This window comes from Thamnophis sirtalis, unplaced genomic scaffold (assembly GCF_051295495.1).
Source record: "Thamnophis sirtalis isolate CommonGarterSnake01/CBP01778 unplaced genomic scaffold, rThaSir2_p1.2 scaffold_8, whole genome shotgun sequence".
Lineage (NCBI taxonomy): Eukaryota > Metazoa > Chordata > Lepidosauria > Squamata > Natricidae > Thamnophis > Thamnophis sirtalis.
The window spans coordinates 34,755,484-34,773,077 of record NW_028261388.1 but is presented as its reverse complement, the minus strand read 5'-3'; the positions used below and the strand labels follow the sequence as shown (position 1 = coordinate 34,773,077).

The window sequence follows — 17,594 nt, the reverse complement described above, 5'->3', positions numbered from 1 at the left end:
AAGACATCAGGAATTCCACAGCTGTAGTTAGAGACAGATAGACAGATATATGTGAGATTTCATCTTCTTTCAGGAACTGCAAGTGCAGCTTGATGATTCAACACATCTTAATGAGGATTTCAAAGAGCAATTGGCAGTCACTGATCGACGTAATACTCTTCTCCAATCTGAGCTGGATGAGCTGAGGGCTGTGCTGGACCAGACAGAACGTAGTCGTAAATTGGCAGAACAAGAATTATTAGAAGCCACTGAACGTGTCAACCTTCTGCACACCCAGGTTGGCTGGCTTGCCTGTTCTAGTATTCTTTTCTCTGTCTCCTGGTGGATAATAAATCCAACATTTCCCATAAAGGAATGATTTCTTTGTGTTTCCTTGTTGTGGACCAACATATAGGAAATAATGGATTTATTCACCAGGGTTTCTTTCTGTGTGAAGAGGGTGGTGGTGGAATAAAATATATATTACAAACTGACCAATATTTTAAATTTTATCTTTTGGCCTCTAGGTCAAAGAAAATTGGCTTCCTACACTTATGTGAGCAATCATTTCTTTAAAAACCCTTGTGCTTAAGGGAATATTTACCCATCCATTACTTGCTTGTTTTCTGTTGGGTATTTTTCCATCCAAATTTTAAGGCTCTTCTGTGCTGTGAGAGCTTTGGAGAATATCCAGATAATTTCAAGTACAAGAATTATGTACCTCATTTAAGTTCTTTTAAATCCCACTATTTCCATAAAAGTCCATGTCATAGCTCTTTCTTGTGGAAATAATGGGACTTCCAAGAGTATCATCTTGGGTAGATTACTTCCTGCTGTTCTCTAAATTATAGATTGGCATATCAGCCAATATTGGTGATCTTTTTGCAAACTAGATACAAGAAAGAAGCCTTATAATATCATGCTTTCTAGAGGGTTTTTTCCTCTCTCTCGCTTGCATAAAACATAGAACCCATTTTATTGAGAGATGAGAGATTTCTTAATCAGGTTCCAGAAGTATAGAAAACCAGGGTCCATACGTATAGAAAATATATTGTCTTATTAAGATGCATCTCATAAACAACTCCAAGATTCTTTGTTGTTTTTGTCTGGCAAATACTCAGAATTCCTCATTCAATTTATACTCACATCATTCTTAACTCATGGTTGACTTCTTCTATCTCAGATTCTAGTTGCTCAAGAAGGATCTGATATGGAAGATTCTACTTTGAACCAGAAATTGATTTATTTTTCACTAGTGTGTCTCTTGGAAATAATATGAATTATTCTACCAGGAATATGAATGAATAAGCCTATTGTTATACTTTATCTTATTCACGCTAGTCCCAGTGCTACAAAAGATCCTGTCCTCCTAATGAACATTCCTTTTCCCTTTGAAATAAAAGAATACAAGCCTAATCAACCAGAAGAAGAAGCTGGAGACTGATGTTACTCAAATACAAACTGAGGTGGAAGAAGCTATACAGGAATGCAGGAATGCTGAAGAAAAGGCCAAAAAAGCAATCACTGATGTAAGTAATTTTTTCCTATTTTTTTCATTTTATCCTAAATTATTGCTTTGTTATACTACTTATTTAGAACAGTATTATCTATGATCAGATGTGAAAATTTATCTAGAGCTTTAAATTCCTATGTCCATTAAGTCACAAAAACAAAAAGACTCATTTTGGTGTTGTAGAAGATACCATTTCACATCTCTATGTTATTTCAGGCAGCAATGATGGCTGAAGAACTTAAGAAAGAGCAGGACACCAGTGCTCACTTGGAGCGCATGAAAAAGAATATGGAACAGACTATCAAAGATTTACAGAAGAGACTTGATGAAGCAGAACAAATTGCCCTCAAAGGGGGCAAGAAGCAGATTCAGAAGCTGGAATCAAGGGTATTTTTCTTTGAATTCAAATCAAGTGATAGTTTCCTACTTAAAAAATGTGTACTTAGAGCTTAGTTCTGGCTGAGTTAATATTGTTATTTAGTATACTTTAATTTAAGAGTACCAAGTGTGTCTTTAAAAAGATAGAAAATAATATAAATCAATAATTATTATATTTGACCATCCTTTTAGTTAATTTTTAAAGCAGATATAGGCCTTGCTATTACATTAGAACCAATCCTGAATTCCAAGAACTGATTTTCCCAAAACATCTTCCAAGCAGATTCTGTAGAATGTCTATCCATCAGCCTTGGGGCCAAACCTTCTACACATGTGGGACCACAGTGGGGCAAGTCCCCCTCTAGGGCATCCAAGAGCAAAAAAATATTCTCCCTTTCATTGTGAACTTCCTATATTTTTACTTATTTCATTAAAGTAGAGCTTATGGATATATGTGCAAATACAATCATAACTTTCTAGAATATGAAACTAAATTCTTGCACCAACTTCTCCTGTATGTTGCATATATATATATATATATATATATATATATATATATATATATATATATATATATATATATATATATATATATATATATATATATATATATATATATATATATATATACACACACACACACATACACACACTCTATCTCTGCCAATGTCCCATGCTTTAATGGGTCAGATTTTTAGCTCGTTTTCTTTTTGCCTATCTTGATCTCAAATCTGCTGTGCAGTCTCCTTCCTTCCACCTTCCACATTGGCTGGGCTGTGCATGGATTCTCTAGTATTTTAATTCAAGAAAAAACTAGTGTATCTCTTCCTCAACTTAGTCCTCTATTTCCATATCATTTTCAAGGATCCTGTTTCTTGCCTCCTATAATTTAGCTATATAGCTGCCTTGTGCCAACATTTTTGCAAATCACTGGGTTGCACAGGTCCATAATCTCATGGACTAATATATATTTAATATATATATTAAATTCCTGAATTACAAACTCAACGACACATAACCCATTGGCTTCATATACGTTACTATAAAATGTGGCTTACAAATCACAACATATAGCTTACATCCTGTGCTTCTCACCCCATTTGTAGGAACAACATTCAGAATAAAGTAATTGAATTGCATTATAATCTTTTAATTAAAAAAGGACTGGATATCTGAGGGACATTTGTCTCCAATATTTTTTCCCTGACTGATATATCCCAGCAGAATGAATATACTCCAGGTCTCTTCTAATACTAAGGAAAAAAAATGCCTTCTCTAACACAGCCCAGCCTTCTGGAACAGCATCGTGCCAGAGACAAGGACTGTATTCTTTCTGTTAAGGTTATAAAAATATCTGAAAAGCCTGATAGGATCCTAGGTTTAAATATACAATTGTTCGGCTAGGCCCCTATTTTGTTTGATTTGAGTTATTTATAGCATTGCTGTAGACTGGACAGCAACTGGACAGCAATGCCCAGTTTGGTTTGGTTTGATATTATACCTGTTTTTATGAATTTTCCAGTTTTGTACACAGCTCAGACTCCACTGGACAGCTAATAAATAAAATATGACAATGGGAGTACAAGGCCTCTGGAACCTTTAAAACTCTTTCTATCTATCAGAAAATAGGCTGAAACCATACCACTAAAACATGAATCAATATAACTGAATGTTAGCAATACAGAATTTAGGTAAAAATGTTCAACTAAGAATGGAAAAGGGAACATCAGTTTTCTGAGAGATGAACTGACATTCTTCCCATTCCAAAAACTTTCAATAAGCTTTTAAAATGGCAAAAATGTATCCCCTCTGATGACATCATAGACTAATTGGAAGATTATCAGTAATCAGGAGAATGCGTTACATCTACAATCTACGCAAATTTGTTCATCTTGAGTTCAGTGTTATGGTAAATACGATCTAATAATATTTTTGTATTGGTGCAGATTCGTGAGCTAGAAAATGATCTAGAGGTAGAAGTTCGTCGAAATACTGAGTCCCAGAAAGGAGTCCGCAAATATGAGAGGCGCATCAAGGAATTGACTTACCAGGTAATTCTAGTGATCTTAAGTGATCTTAAAGTGATTTTTAAGTGATCTTAAAATATTGCAGTAAAATAAAACATTTTTTCCAGATACTATACACTCAGGTACAGTATATAAAGCAACATTTCTTAAGAAATTCACATACCACAATAGAGGTTTATTTATTACTATTAACATTACTATAACATAATAAAATTTATGTTATTAATCTTTGCTAAATAATTTAGTGTAACTTCTGTTAACTTTCAAGAATGGAAAACAGAAATAATTAATAATATCAGTTATAAGATAGAGTAAACATTAGGAGTCCATGATTGTTATGTTGGAAGATGGCATACTTCTTTCTATATTAAGTGTGAAGACTTTTGCTTACAAACTATTAAATTTAATAGTTCCTTAATATAGCCAATTCTAGATTGGAATAAAAGTAGTCCTGAAAAAGTAAAGCTAAAGCTCTAACTGATAACTATGGCCTATAGTTATTGTCCCACCAAAGGGTATCAGTGTTAAATATCATCTTCAGTTACAGCAGATGATGAAAAATGTACTTGCGTCCTTCATTTTAAAACAAAACAAAACAAAACATGTAATTAAAGTGTTCAAGAGCATATGATAAGGCCACTAGTTTCTTCCCATGTGAACAATGGTGATATTTTGATTAATTTAGATAGATACTTTATGTTTGTATTTTATTGCTTCCTGGAAAGAAAGAGGACTACCATTTTTTTTTATATTCCAGTGTGGTAGAAACTGTGATTTTTCACCTATTCATTCCTTACCTCTCATTTGTTGATATGATAAACACAACAATCCAATGAATGTCATCCTGAGCTATCTGTAGAAATGACAAAATGACGTGTAATAAAAATAAAGAGTTATATCTTAAGAAACAACATTTTGGACTTTCAGTAAAGCAAACTGCTTTACCTGTTAGGTTAGCATTTGTGCATAACTCATGGTTGCTGACGTTAATTCTTTATTTAATAAAAGGCAGAAGAAGACAAAAAGAATTTGACAAGAATGCAGGAGCTAATTGATAAATTGCAACTGAAAGTAAAAAGCTACAAGCACCAAGCAGAAGAAGCTGTAAGTAATCATTATTGCACATTTAGTTTTTATTTCCCCACCTAAGTTTTATTACATTGCATTTTTCTATCTTTTTATGGTATTTCCAAAAATCCTGGAATTTTCCTAGATTGTCTTATACTGCCTTCTTTTGTTCCAATGGAGCCATTTTGGTTGAAGAAGTGCCTGAACTTTGGAAATATAGGAAATTACAATTATTGGAATGTGTACTATTGTACACAAATACAATTTCATCCTTCAGAATTGAAAGTCTGTGACACATTATGAGATGGAATAATCCATCTTAGCAGTGGTGGGTTTCAAAAAATTTTGGAACCTCTTCTGTAGGTGTGGCCTACTTTCCGGGTCCACTGGTGGAACCTCTTCTAACCGGTTCGGTAGATTTGACGAACCGGTTCTACCGAATAGGTGCGAACTGGTAGGAACCCACCTCTGCATCTTAGCATGATAAGTAAAAGAGGTCACTCTATTTTCTGTTTATGCCTCAGTAGAGGGTGATAGATCTTGCTTATTACCCTGCAGAACAGAAACAAAGCAATATGCGTGTTTACTGAAAGCTGAAATCCCATGAAGTGGTTGCATACACAACTTGCACACAAGATTTTCTCAAAGATAGACCTTACCGCAATGCATTCAGGTTAAATTATGTTATTTCCTGGGTGTTATTTTTGCTGAGTCACAAATCCACTTATGTGTGTGCATTTACACAAACAAACGCACCACTATTTCAATCATTGTTTCCCTGTTCTGTGGGTGCTGTTTAGTTCAAAGGAACAGCTGTGAAAAATAAGGATAAAAGGAATTCCTCCCTTGAAAACTAAAAAGCAAAAAGATGTAACTGAGAAAGTAAATGATGAATCCATTTTCATGCAAATGAATACAAGTATAATAGAAAATAAAGTTTTGTAATAGATTTGAAAAAGATTATATTAGTTTCATTAGATTAGACTCTGATAATATTTAAATGTAATTTAAATATAATAATGCAACACCTGAATAGGGCAAGTTCAAAAGCTATATATAGTGACTACAAGAGTGAAATATTAAACTTTCGAAATAAATTTAGTCTGTTCATAATAATGCTGGATCTGCATTCCATTCTGTACTTTAATGATGACAATTTTTATACTTCAAAAAGTAATAATTTCCTGTACATTTATAAAACCTGTATAATTCTGTTGCTTGCTGATCTGTGTTAATTCTGCACTTTGATATTTGCCATTTAATTATTCAGCTCAGAAATCTTGATTTAATCATGGTTTATTAAATGAACCACATATGTTTAGCCTTATGCACCATGCTAAGCTATAAAGGAGAAATGTACAACCAGAACCATATGTAGCCCCCAAATGATACCCAGACATATCAAAATAGAAATAGAAATTAGCAAATTATATTTTTAAAGGAGGAAAAGGTTTTATATATGATTCAGTGGTATCTACAAGAGGTTAAAAAAGAAAAAGCTTTTGACATTATTTCAGGTACAAAAAGGCCAGAGCTTCAATTATGCACCTGTGACTGTCATCCTGACTTATTTTTGTTCCCCTCGTAGACACCATATATATGACTGGAGGTCAGAAGTTATTTTTTTAAAAAATTCTAATGACATTTAAAAGCAAATGAAATAATGTCAAATGTGGGGATTATCCTATTAAGACCAGTGGTGAGTTGCAAGTGGTATGCCCTGATACGGGCATACTGGAATCTGCCCGGGTACCGTTCCAGTACAGTGCTCTGGAGGGCCCACCCGCCCGCCTGAGCTCCTTACCTGTCCTTTAAGCCTTTGCCGCTTATTCTACGCATATGGTGTGTACAGCGCCTGTATGATGCTCTGCCGAGCAGCTGGAGTATCGCGCAGGCTTGCAGAGGCATCACAGGCAGGTACGATGCATGCGCGTGCTGCACACTTCCATGTGGGCGATGCCGGGCCCATTCCAACCATACCAGTTGGAACGGGATCCAGAACCCACCACTGATTAAGACCCATTATTCCTATTAAAAAAAACTTTTTTTATAAACTACAATGGTTAGATTTATGCCAAGCCAAAACCAAACAAGCCAATTATGAAATACAACTCAATGTGTTTGTCTGTTATTCTTAAATTATCCTGGAAGAGACTCATTACAACAAATGTTGAAAGTCCTCTTTAGAACATTTGTTATTTTTTCCTGTTGTAAATTTTTTTGAATTTTGCTAGGCCATCTCTTCTCCAATTGAAGGCCTGAAATCAATATTCCTGACTTCCTAAAAAGTCCCTCTTTAGCAATTTCATAGATTGGTATAAATAAAACTGCTTTCCAGCAGAATATCATTAAATATTTAACAATGAAGTACAGCAGCTTTTTCCAGCTTAGTACTTTTTAAGGTAAGGTGACCAGATTTTCAGATTGGTTGACCGTGGGGGGGGGGGGGGGAGAGGCACTTGATTAAAAATTTTATACGGAGCAACAAAAATTTTCATACAACACAAAAATAGTATTGTAATTTTTTTTTAATTTCAACATAACTACAATTTACAAATATAAATTGTAACTGTTGCAAAACATCAAAATTTTGATCACGTGACCATGAGGATGCTGCAACGATCGCTAAGTGTGAAAATGGTCGCTAAGTGTGAAAAATGGTCATCAGTCACTTTGGTCACTATACCACCTTTCTTGCCACAGTTCTTAAGTGAATAACTGCAGCTGATAAGTTAGTAACATAAGTGAATCTGGTTTCCTCATTTGACTTTGTCAAAAGGTTATTATATGATCCTAGGACACTGAAACCATCATAAATACGAATCTGTTGCCAAACATCAAAATTTTGATTGCGTGACCATGAGGATGCTGCAATGGTCGCTAAGTTTGAAAAATGGTCATCAGTCACTTTTTTCAATGCCATTGTAACTTTGGTCACTAAGCCCATTATACCACCTTTCTTGCCACAGTTCTTAAGTGAATAACTGCAGCTGGTATTTTGTATTTTGGATAGAATCTTTTTTTAAATAGTCTAAGACAATTTTAAAAAAGAATCCACACAGAATAAAGTATTTTAAAAAATCCTATGCACAATAAATAAAATATTATTTTAAAATACATTAAAAAAATAAAAGAAAAAACCCATCTCACTTACCAGCAGGCAAGCACATATAATGTTCAGACTGTAAAACTCCTAGGAATATTTTTTTTAACCTGAAATATTGCTTCACACTGACCTACCAGAATTATCTAATTACCTAATTCTGGCAGGTTGACCAAAAGATCTTATCTATAATCAGTAGATTAGAATTAATGATAATAATTACAATAAGGATATAGTAAGCATCAGAAAAAATGCCCCCCCCCCCCCGCTGCTGATTTCCCCTTCTGCACCATTTTTTTTGTAAGCGCCAAATTTCCAAAATTAGGTTTGATTCATGACCAAATCAGTTTGCGGCCAAAGTTATGGAACGAATTATGGTTGTGACCAGAGGTTCTACTGTATTCATGCCTTTACATACTCTATACCACCTCAAAATGTTGCACAGCCTTCATAAGTTTCTAATACAGATAAAATTAAATACAACATCAAAACCATAAAAAAGTAAAATTAACCTGGCAGGAAAATCCTATGCCTGTCTTGCTATTATTACTGACACACTTGCTGCAGTATTTGATAGCTAAAAGAAAAAAAAATTGTTAAAGTGTGTATTATGTTCACTCCCATGTCTTGTCTGCTGCGTTGATTTTGAATTCATTAAAAGAGCTTATTTTACATCAAATCCCTCTCATATTATTCTCCTATATTCAATAAACCCTAAGAGTCAGCATACTATACATGAAATTCCTGTAACTGTATATTTAGTAAATTGTGGAGCTGAGTTTATCCAATTAACTCAGTTTTTGGACTTGAGTAATCACATACAGTAAAGGAAATAAAAATATTTGGAATGAAGTGTAGTTGGGTATTTGTGATTAAGGGTGTCATGCAGAAACAATTATAGTTTTGATCAGGAAAATACCCTTAAAAAACCCTTTTGTTCTTTCAGGGTTTTTTTTTAACCTTGCTTTGGGAACAAAAACCATTCTTGCTACTACAGATATTTGCAGATATCAATTCAATGATTTTTCCATGGCACATCATAGTGTTACACATATTGTTTTGAATAAAAAAACAGCACCTGCACATTTTAAAAAACCTACGTTATTTTAAAATACATTAAAAAAATAAAAGAAAAAAACCCAGCTCACTTACCAGCAGGCAAGTCAATCCAGAATGATATAGATGTTAATACAAAGAACTGAGCAAATTAAAATGGTGAAATAGTCCCAGGGAAATATTTCTCAAAGAAAATGAGGAGCGGGCGGCATACAAATTCTAATAAACTTGAATAAACACCATTTTTCCCCACACGAGCTGACCTCCAACCTCCGTGCCCCTCCCCTCCGGAAAATCCAGGAAGTAACACTCGCGACCTCTCTAGCCAAGTGTTTCCTGCAGCTCTATGGTACTTGGTCATTTTTTCTTATAAAATAAGGTAAAAGGGGCGTGGGGGGAGGTTCCGTTTTGTTGCTTTAAGGTTTTAATATCTTCACTGAAAGTACTGAGACAGAGAGAGAGGTTAGTTAGACAGAGTGTCTTTTGTCTTCCCCCGGTTAGGATTTCTTAAACAAATCCACTGGGCTTTCAATATGAAGCCAGAAAATCGGGACTTTTTAAAAACGGCCTGGGACACGGGACAAATTGTTATAAAGCGTGATTATCCCGCTGAAATCGGGACATCTGGTCACCTTATTTTAAGGATGTTGGATTACAATTTCCATAAACTCCTGGCCAGTAGATACAATAGAATTTTCAGTTCAATATATTTGAAAGGCAGTTTGCTATATATAAATGTTATTTTTCTCACCTGTATGTTTCAAAGGACCTTTGCTTCTTAATTGTCAAAGTCAAATATTGTTACAACCTTATATATATACATATATATTTGTATTTCCCCAACAGGAAGCTCAAGCTAATCAATACCTTACAAAATATAGGAAACAGCAGCATGAGCTGGATGATGCCGAAGAACGAGCTGAGATTGCTGAATCTCAGGTTAATAAGCTCAGGACCAAGTCAAGAGACATTGGCATGAAAAAGGTATGAAGTGGAAGAAAATGATTCTGCTAGAATCTCTAAAAGGATAGTAAGGGAGAGGAACAAGGATAGGCAGAGTATCTAGAATCTGCCACTGAAATTAACTTTTTCCAAGGTGAAATTCATTCCTGATTCTCCTCTGCCTGGTCCCTTTAGAGGAGAAGGCCATTCCTGTCAGATGGGATGAGAACTGGGATTTAAAAATGGAGCATTGGGCCACTAAATTAGACTTTTCCATCTAGGTATCTTGAGTAAAAAAAAACCCATCATTTGTTATTTCTCAACCAGTCTGCAGTATTTTCCTAATGCATCTTGAAAAACATTATGATTGGAAATACTATGCTATGCTAAGACTAGGCTGGAATGAATAATGACCCACTCTTTCTGCTCTCGCTGAGCTAAAAGCATTATACACTACACGAGTATCATTTGAAATAAAGTGCTGTTGAGAAACAGAAACCAAAAGGTATTATTTCAGTCTGGACTACTAGTATTTAAAAAAGTACCCACCATGTATTAGTCACCCATGCTTTGCCATGTAATTGTACTTTTAAAATGACTGTAATTAATATTACAATTAATAACTAAAGATGCAATCTAGGACTATTTAAAACAATTTGGGAGTTGAGAAAGGATTTTTTAAAATTCAAATTTGTGCCACAAAACAGCTTTAAAAGTGGTTGTTAATACTGTAGTTGATTTTAATATATGGGCAATTAAATTTCATGTTATCTTGTTTTATCATGTTATTTTCTCCGATGGTGGTGGAGATTGACAAAAAGAAATTATTCACTGACTTTACCAATGGAAGCTCTGAAAAGAACAGTGGAGACTAAAAAAGAGGCCTATAGTGGCATATTGCATAATCATTGGCTGTTGTCATGGTCACTATTCTGAGAGCTCCCCAGAAGGCCAGTGGAGAACATAAACATGCCTTCAGTCTGTAGAAATAACAAAAGCTCACAACCTCACACACTATCTCCCCCATATAATAGATAGAGCAGACCCACTGCAAACTTCCCATCTCTTCAGATTATATGCGTGCCTACATATCCTGTTGCTTCCTTTTTTAAGTAGTTACAAATATTACAATAAAATCACAGCTTGGTGTTATAATATAGGGAGGATGTGCAAAATCGAGCAATTTTGGGAAACTTGGAGGCGGTTAACCTTTTTCCAATTCAAAATGTAAAAAAAGTAACATGCAGATTATTTAACCTGTCTGTCTGTCTTTCCCTCTCTATCTTGCCACTTTTCCCAAAAATATTACTCTGTTTCCCTGAAAATAAGATCTTCCTAGATAATAAGCCCAATCGGGCTTTTGAATGCATGCACTAAACTAAGCCCTCCCCTGAAAATAAGCCCTCACCGAAAATATTCTAACACAGCAGCAGCCATGAGGTGACCATGCTCGCTGCCTCCTGCACCTCAAAAATAATAAGACCTCCCCGAAAATAAGGCCAAGTGCTTATTTCAGGGGTCAAAAGAAAATAAGACCCTGTCTTATTTTCAGGGAAACACAGTACTCAATCATGATACCGTGAAAAGACCAACATTCTGGTCTCATGAAGGCCAAATGAATACCCATAAGAATCATGTGAGGGCAATTATGTTATTATTCTGCTTCTGATTTTTAACTATTCCAGAAAATATTATAACGTGAAATTCATATATGTTATTGGAGGAAATATACACTAAAAAGTTTTGTGAATCAGACCTTAAACCAAAGATTTGATGTTTGTAGGTGCCCAATTCAATTTTGCATGTCAAGATGCCATCCTTATTTTAACACGAACCACTTCTGGGAAGACGCAAAAAGACACTGAATGACAAATCTCAATGTGACACTAATTCATAAAGTTGTGCTTGTTAGCAATATTCTATTTGAAAGATTAGAAGGGTTTCACTTCTCAAATGGTTTGCTTTCCATAATCTAATTGTAAATAGGTGCCAGAATTAATGGAAGGCAGGTCAGTAATTTGAGTTAAGCAACTGTACCAGTGAAGACAATTATAGACAACACAAGTTGGTTACACAGTTGTGTTGCATCAGAAACTCTCAGAATCGAGCAGCTAGACTGTGAGGAAGAGGACAAGCATAGATGTAAGACACAGTTATTCTACTGCACATTGTGGGCAACAGTGCAATATGACTGGTGTAGAAAGAAGTGGGTATTAATGACAGCAGAGGAAGCAGGCAGCTGATATGAAGGAAATAGCTTTACAATTGAACAATTGTATGAACGATTGATGGCGAACCTTTTTTGGCTCACGAGCCATAAAGGGGGGAGCACAGGGGAGTTGTATGCTGGCGTACCGCATCCATAATGCAATGCGCGACCTCCCCCAGTGCACATGCCTCCATGAGAAGCGCTCCCCCCCCATTTTTTGCATGCTTTTTTCGCCCTCCTCAGGCTCCAGAGGCTTTATAGGAGCCTGGGGAGGGTGAAAACAGCCTCCCCTGCCCCCTCCAGAGACCCTCCGGAGGCTTCAGGGACCTTCCAGAGGCTTCCCTGAAGCCTCTGGAAGGCTTAAACCAACCCTCGTTTTTAGTCCTCCGGAGGCTTCAGGGAAGCCTCCTGAAGGTCCCTGAAGCCTCTGGAGGGCTTAAACCGACTATATGAGCAAACCGGAAGTCCGTTCCTGAACTTCTGGTTTGCCCATAGGGTCATTTTCTTGCACTTTGGAGGCTTCAGGGAAGTTCCTAAAGCCTCCGAAGAGGCTCGGGGGTGGGGGAGGCTCTTTTCACCCTCCTCAGGCTCCCATAAAGCCTGGGAAGGGTGAAAAATGGCTTTAAAAAAGACTGAACTCATCTGGCCAGCGCACATGCCAATGCCTCATGTACCCTGACAAATGGCTCCGCATGTCACCTGTGGCACATGTGCCATAGGTTCACCATCCCAGCATATGGGGAACCTTTTGACAACAAGGCTGTAATGGCAGATTGGATGGCTGCAGATCTTTGTAGAGTTAAGTTCATTAGCTGGAGAAGCTTTGGCAAATATGGGCAGTGGTAAATATTGGTAGGCAGTGAAGCTGGTGAGGCTGACTGTCATACAGGTATCTTTCTTTACTGAATAAATGTTTTAAGCAACAGCAGAGGAATATTGGCAATACTTGTTCCCAATTCTTAAGCAGAATGCTTATACAAAAAGGCCCATTCATAGTCTAAGCCTCTTTCCCAGAAGAAGAAAGCATTTGAAGGAAAGGCTCATTCCTAATCTTGTCTCTGTTCTTGAAGCATTATGTATTGGAGCTTTGTTTTCTTAAAAGCAGTAAGGATTTTAAGCAAAGTTCAATTTTGACTTGTTTCCCTATTCTTAAAAGCAGTGAACCTTTTGGCATAAAACCTATTGTTAGACTTATACCTATTCACTCAGTGCTGAGTTTAATATTTAGAAATTGTAACATTGGCACAAGTCTCACATGAGTTAAACCTTATGGCCAAATTCAAAAAAAGATGACAGTGAAAGGTGGTATTTGAGACATACCCCAAACTATTATGGTGCTTACACTGTCAGAACTGCAAAATGTGCATTCCAAAAGTCTATTTAAATCAGATATCAATTTGCAGTGGAGTGAAGATATGCTGTCACTCACATTATCTTCATATCTAGCTGTGTTATCCCAACAGCTAACTTTAAGAAACACCAGCTACATTGTCACTTCATAAGAACATAGGAATGATGGGCTGTTGAAATATTGAGTGCTGTCCTGATCACCCATTTACAGGTAATGCTGGCTAGAAAGTCCTTCAAGTATTCCTGACTGATCCTGACTTGCAGTAGGTAGAGAACACAAAGTAGGGATCATTTCCTGCCTTCTCAAAGTGATCCCATACAATTCCATTTCCTCATTTCCTGAGTCAGTCTGATGTCTACAACTTTGTTGCTCCTCCAAGCCAAAGGTTCAGTGGAAGAAATCGTGCAGTACCCCTTAATTGAGGAGACCTTGGAGTATATGTACATGTTGTGCATGTCTGCATCCCTATGAGTTGGTGTTGACTTTCGGCATCTGGTAATCCCTGCAGTTTCATTGGCAAGATTTTCAGAAGTGATTTGCCATTGCTTCCTTCTAGAGCTGAGAGAGAAGCTGAGAGAGACTGGGCCAAGGTCACCCAACTTCGTTTCACACCAGGCAGGACTAGTATTCCAATAAAGAATCTTTGTAGCTCAGGGTTGAAATGAGAGTTCCTTGGTGCTTTCTGAGCTTGGTTGTTTCCATGTAGACATTTCATTATCTAAACTAGGTAACACCATCAGTGCTAGTAATCCAGTAGTAATTACTAGTTTGGGTAATGAAATGTCAGCAAGAAATGTCAGCAAGCTCAGAGAGCACCAAGGATCCCTCAGGACTAGTATTCACAATCACTTCATTTCTAGTCTAATGCTTTAAGTACATACCAGACTGGCTCTGAAGAAGACTAAATGACATGAAATTTCTCTCCTGAATATCAGCTATGTCCTCCTCTCTCATGAGGAGAAAATTCTACTTCCTGTTTGCTGCATTTGCTGCTACTGACACAGAGAGAACCATCATGCTCTTCTGATGCTTCTTAGTACATTTCTACTGTACCACATTGAAACTAGTCTATCAGGAGGGAAGAGTGAAGGGATGCTTTGAGAGTATGGAAAGCAAGTTACTCCTTACTCTCCTTACTCTCCCCTTCTATAACCTCTGTCTTATTAATATGCAAGTTATATTAATATGCAAGTATGCGTTGCTTGAGAAACATTTTTTTTAAACCCAAGGAGAATGAAGGGGAATTAAAGATGCAATTGAGTGACTGAAACAAGTGCAGAAAGATTGAATATGGAACTTAAAAGCAGGCATTAATATTCCATAGAGAAGACACATAAAGTTTAGATAAGGATAAAAGTACATGAGTATGAAAAAGGGAAAGAAAATCGCCCTCAAGGGCAGAAGAAAATAAGAGTGGAATGGTCTTGCTTGCACAAAGAACAGCAACATGTCCCTTCATGAATATTTTGATAGGCAAGAGCTGACAAACTCTCCTCATATCGTTAGCAGTGCATTGCACCGCTTAACCCCCTCTCAGTTGCCCTGAGGACACATGCAAAAAGTCACTCAAAGTAGCAATCATTGTAGGATATAGAAAGCACCATCAGCACAATTTAATTTGGATGCAAACTTTAGATAGTCAAATGTAGAAAATCTTCAGGAAAACCATTTGGACCCTGGCTAATGAAACAGAAAGGATTCTGGGAAGAAAAAACCAGTAACTAATCGGAGTGCAAGTAACTTCCATTCTTACTCCAATTTCTCCTTTACTGTAAATTTTGACCTGGCATTTCGTGATATTGTATCAATGCAACAGAGTTAGGAAGGATCATAAAATGAAAGAAGTTAACTGTCATACATCCTTGTTTTACTTTTAGGCAGGCAAACTTTAGGAAAGTGACAGAAAAGTGGTTAAAAAAGGGAGTGCAGTTACTCCAGTATATTCCAGATAGTGAATATTTCATTTCTCTTGCATATAAATCCATCATAGCAATATAAACATCGCTAAAGATGACTGATACATTTTTTAAAATGATTTAGGAACCAAAATATTAGTTCAGGTTACCATGAATTATTATATAAATATCAGATTAGGGAAATACAAAAGAAGAACTCAAGCTGAAGCTATTACAAATATTGTAACTAGGCAGCTTTTTGCAATGGAGGCAGTTTTATCAAACAATTACTTTACAACCCTTGATATAAACATGTCATTACCCCACAGTATTTACTAAGACTGTATTACTATTCTTCTCCTCATCCTTCCTAGTACCTATCTCTTCCCACTTATGTCTATAACAATGTTGCTTGTATCTTTACAATTTATATTGCTTTATTGTTTCCTAGTATGATTTGATTGCTTATTAGTATCCTATGACTATCACTAAGTGTTGTATCTTATGATTCTTGAGGAATATAATTTATTTTTTTCTTTATGTACACTGAGAGCATATGCACCAAAGACAAATTCTTTGTGTGTCCCATCACACTTGGCCAATAAAGAATTCTTATTCTATTCACAGTGTGGTTGCTGTACGATGGTAAACTGGTTTTCCTTTTCAGATATTCTTTATTAACTGTAATAAAATTCATGTTTTAATTTTTTAAAAAGTGCCCCAGACAATGATTTGTGGATAAAGTTATGTGTGTCTAAGACTTCAGACAAATGGATGCCATCATGTGCTTCAAGAACTCTAAATATGTTCTAAAAAGTGCTAAGATAATCAATGAACTGAAGCAGACAGACCACAGGTTTCTCACTAAACAGCAGTTGCTCACAATCCAGTGATAAATCCTTCAGGCACAGACAGATGTCCTTAATGCTCTCTACCTCTCTGTGAGCAGATAGAGTTGGATGTCACTGGTTACTAAACAATTATGCACAGAGCAAGTTACATTTCTTAAATATACATGTTTTCTTATGCCAAAGTGTTTTCCACAAAAGGAACCAACCAAGGCTACTAGCCTTTGCAATAGTTCGTAGTGCAAATCAGCTCATATGTGCCCAAACAGAAGCCATATTTCTTTATGGCTTCAAAATGCCACTAGTATGGAAATAAAAACTTTGTTTTCATTTTTAATAGAAAATTCTGTATATATTTACCCATAAGGAAATTTATCTAAGTTTAACAGGGATACTCTCATAGTATTCGTATAAAAAAAATTCTGTTTTAAGAATTTGTGTAGGATACATACAGGATCATTGGGCCATCTGACTATTATGCTCAACACTTGCAGGCAGAAGCTTTCAGGTTCTAAAACATTTTTTTTACTTTAGCTGCCTAAACAGAGAATAAGGATTTTCTAAATGTAATCTACTGCATCACATTCCTTTCCTATTGTTCTTTCCTTACAATGGTAATTTCTATTGCATCTAAATGGTACTGTCATGTTTTATGATATTTCAGGTTCACGATGAAGAATAAATATACTTTCCTTGAATAACTGATGGTTGGAATGGTGTTCACAAAGAGAACACTCATCAATACTGAAGCAGAAGAAAAGTGATTTTTAATTAATAAAAATCAATGTCTATACTGCTGTTGTCCTTGCTTTATTATAAAAATACATTTTTCAAGGCTTGACGTAAAAATGTTTTGTTCTGTTCATTATTTTGCATGTTGTGATTCATTTAAAATTTTGCAGAAAAAGGGCATACTTCAGTAGAGAATATTTTTTGAGTAATCCCTGCTGAAATTAATGGAAATTGCTCAGCAGCTGTGCTTTCTTTCAAGTTCTTGCCTCTTTACTAGCCTTATGAATCACATCACCATTTATGAACAAACCAGAGGTGATCACACAGCTTAAGGTCATGGTGATTAAAAGCAAAAAATGTTTCAGAAAATAGAAAGCAAACTAAATGAACCTGAATCAAGCCCGCATTTTGGTAAAGTAAATATTTTAAGAATAATCATGCATACAGATAGATTCCACAAGAAGAATGATTAAAGTGCAATCTTAAGTAATGT

General features: G+C 35.9%; 1 protein-coding gene across 1 annotated transcript in view; it reads left to right on the top strand.

Moving 5' to 3' along the window:
- MYH15 (myosin heavy chain 15) overlaps positions 1-17,162 on the top strand; it is an 85,163-nt gene extending 68,001 nt beyond the window's left edge. Inside the window, exons 36-42 of the mRNA XM_087721433.1 lie at positions 74-277; positions 1,383-1,508; positions 1,709-1,879; positions 3,817-3,921; positions 4,906-5,001; positions 9,971-10,108; positions 17,034-17,162. Of these exons, the coding sequence (XP_087577559.1) occupies positions 74-277; positions 1,383-1,508; positions 1,709-1,879; positions 3,817-3,921; positions 4,906-5,001; positions 9,971-10,108; positions 17,034-17,051 (858 nt within the window). The 3' untranslated portion in view covers positions 17,052-17,162. The remainder of the gene's footprint in view (positions 1-73; positions 278-1,382; positions 1,509-1,708; positions 1,880-3,816; positions 3,922-4,905; positions 5,002-9,970; positions 10,109-17,033) is intronic.
- Positions 17,163-17,594: the final 432 nt, after the last annotated feature.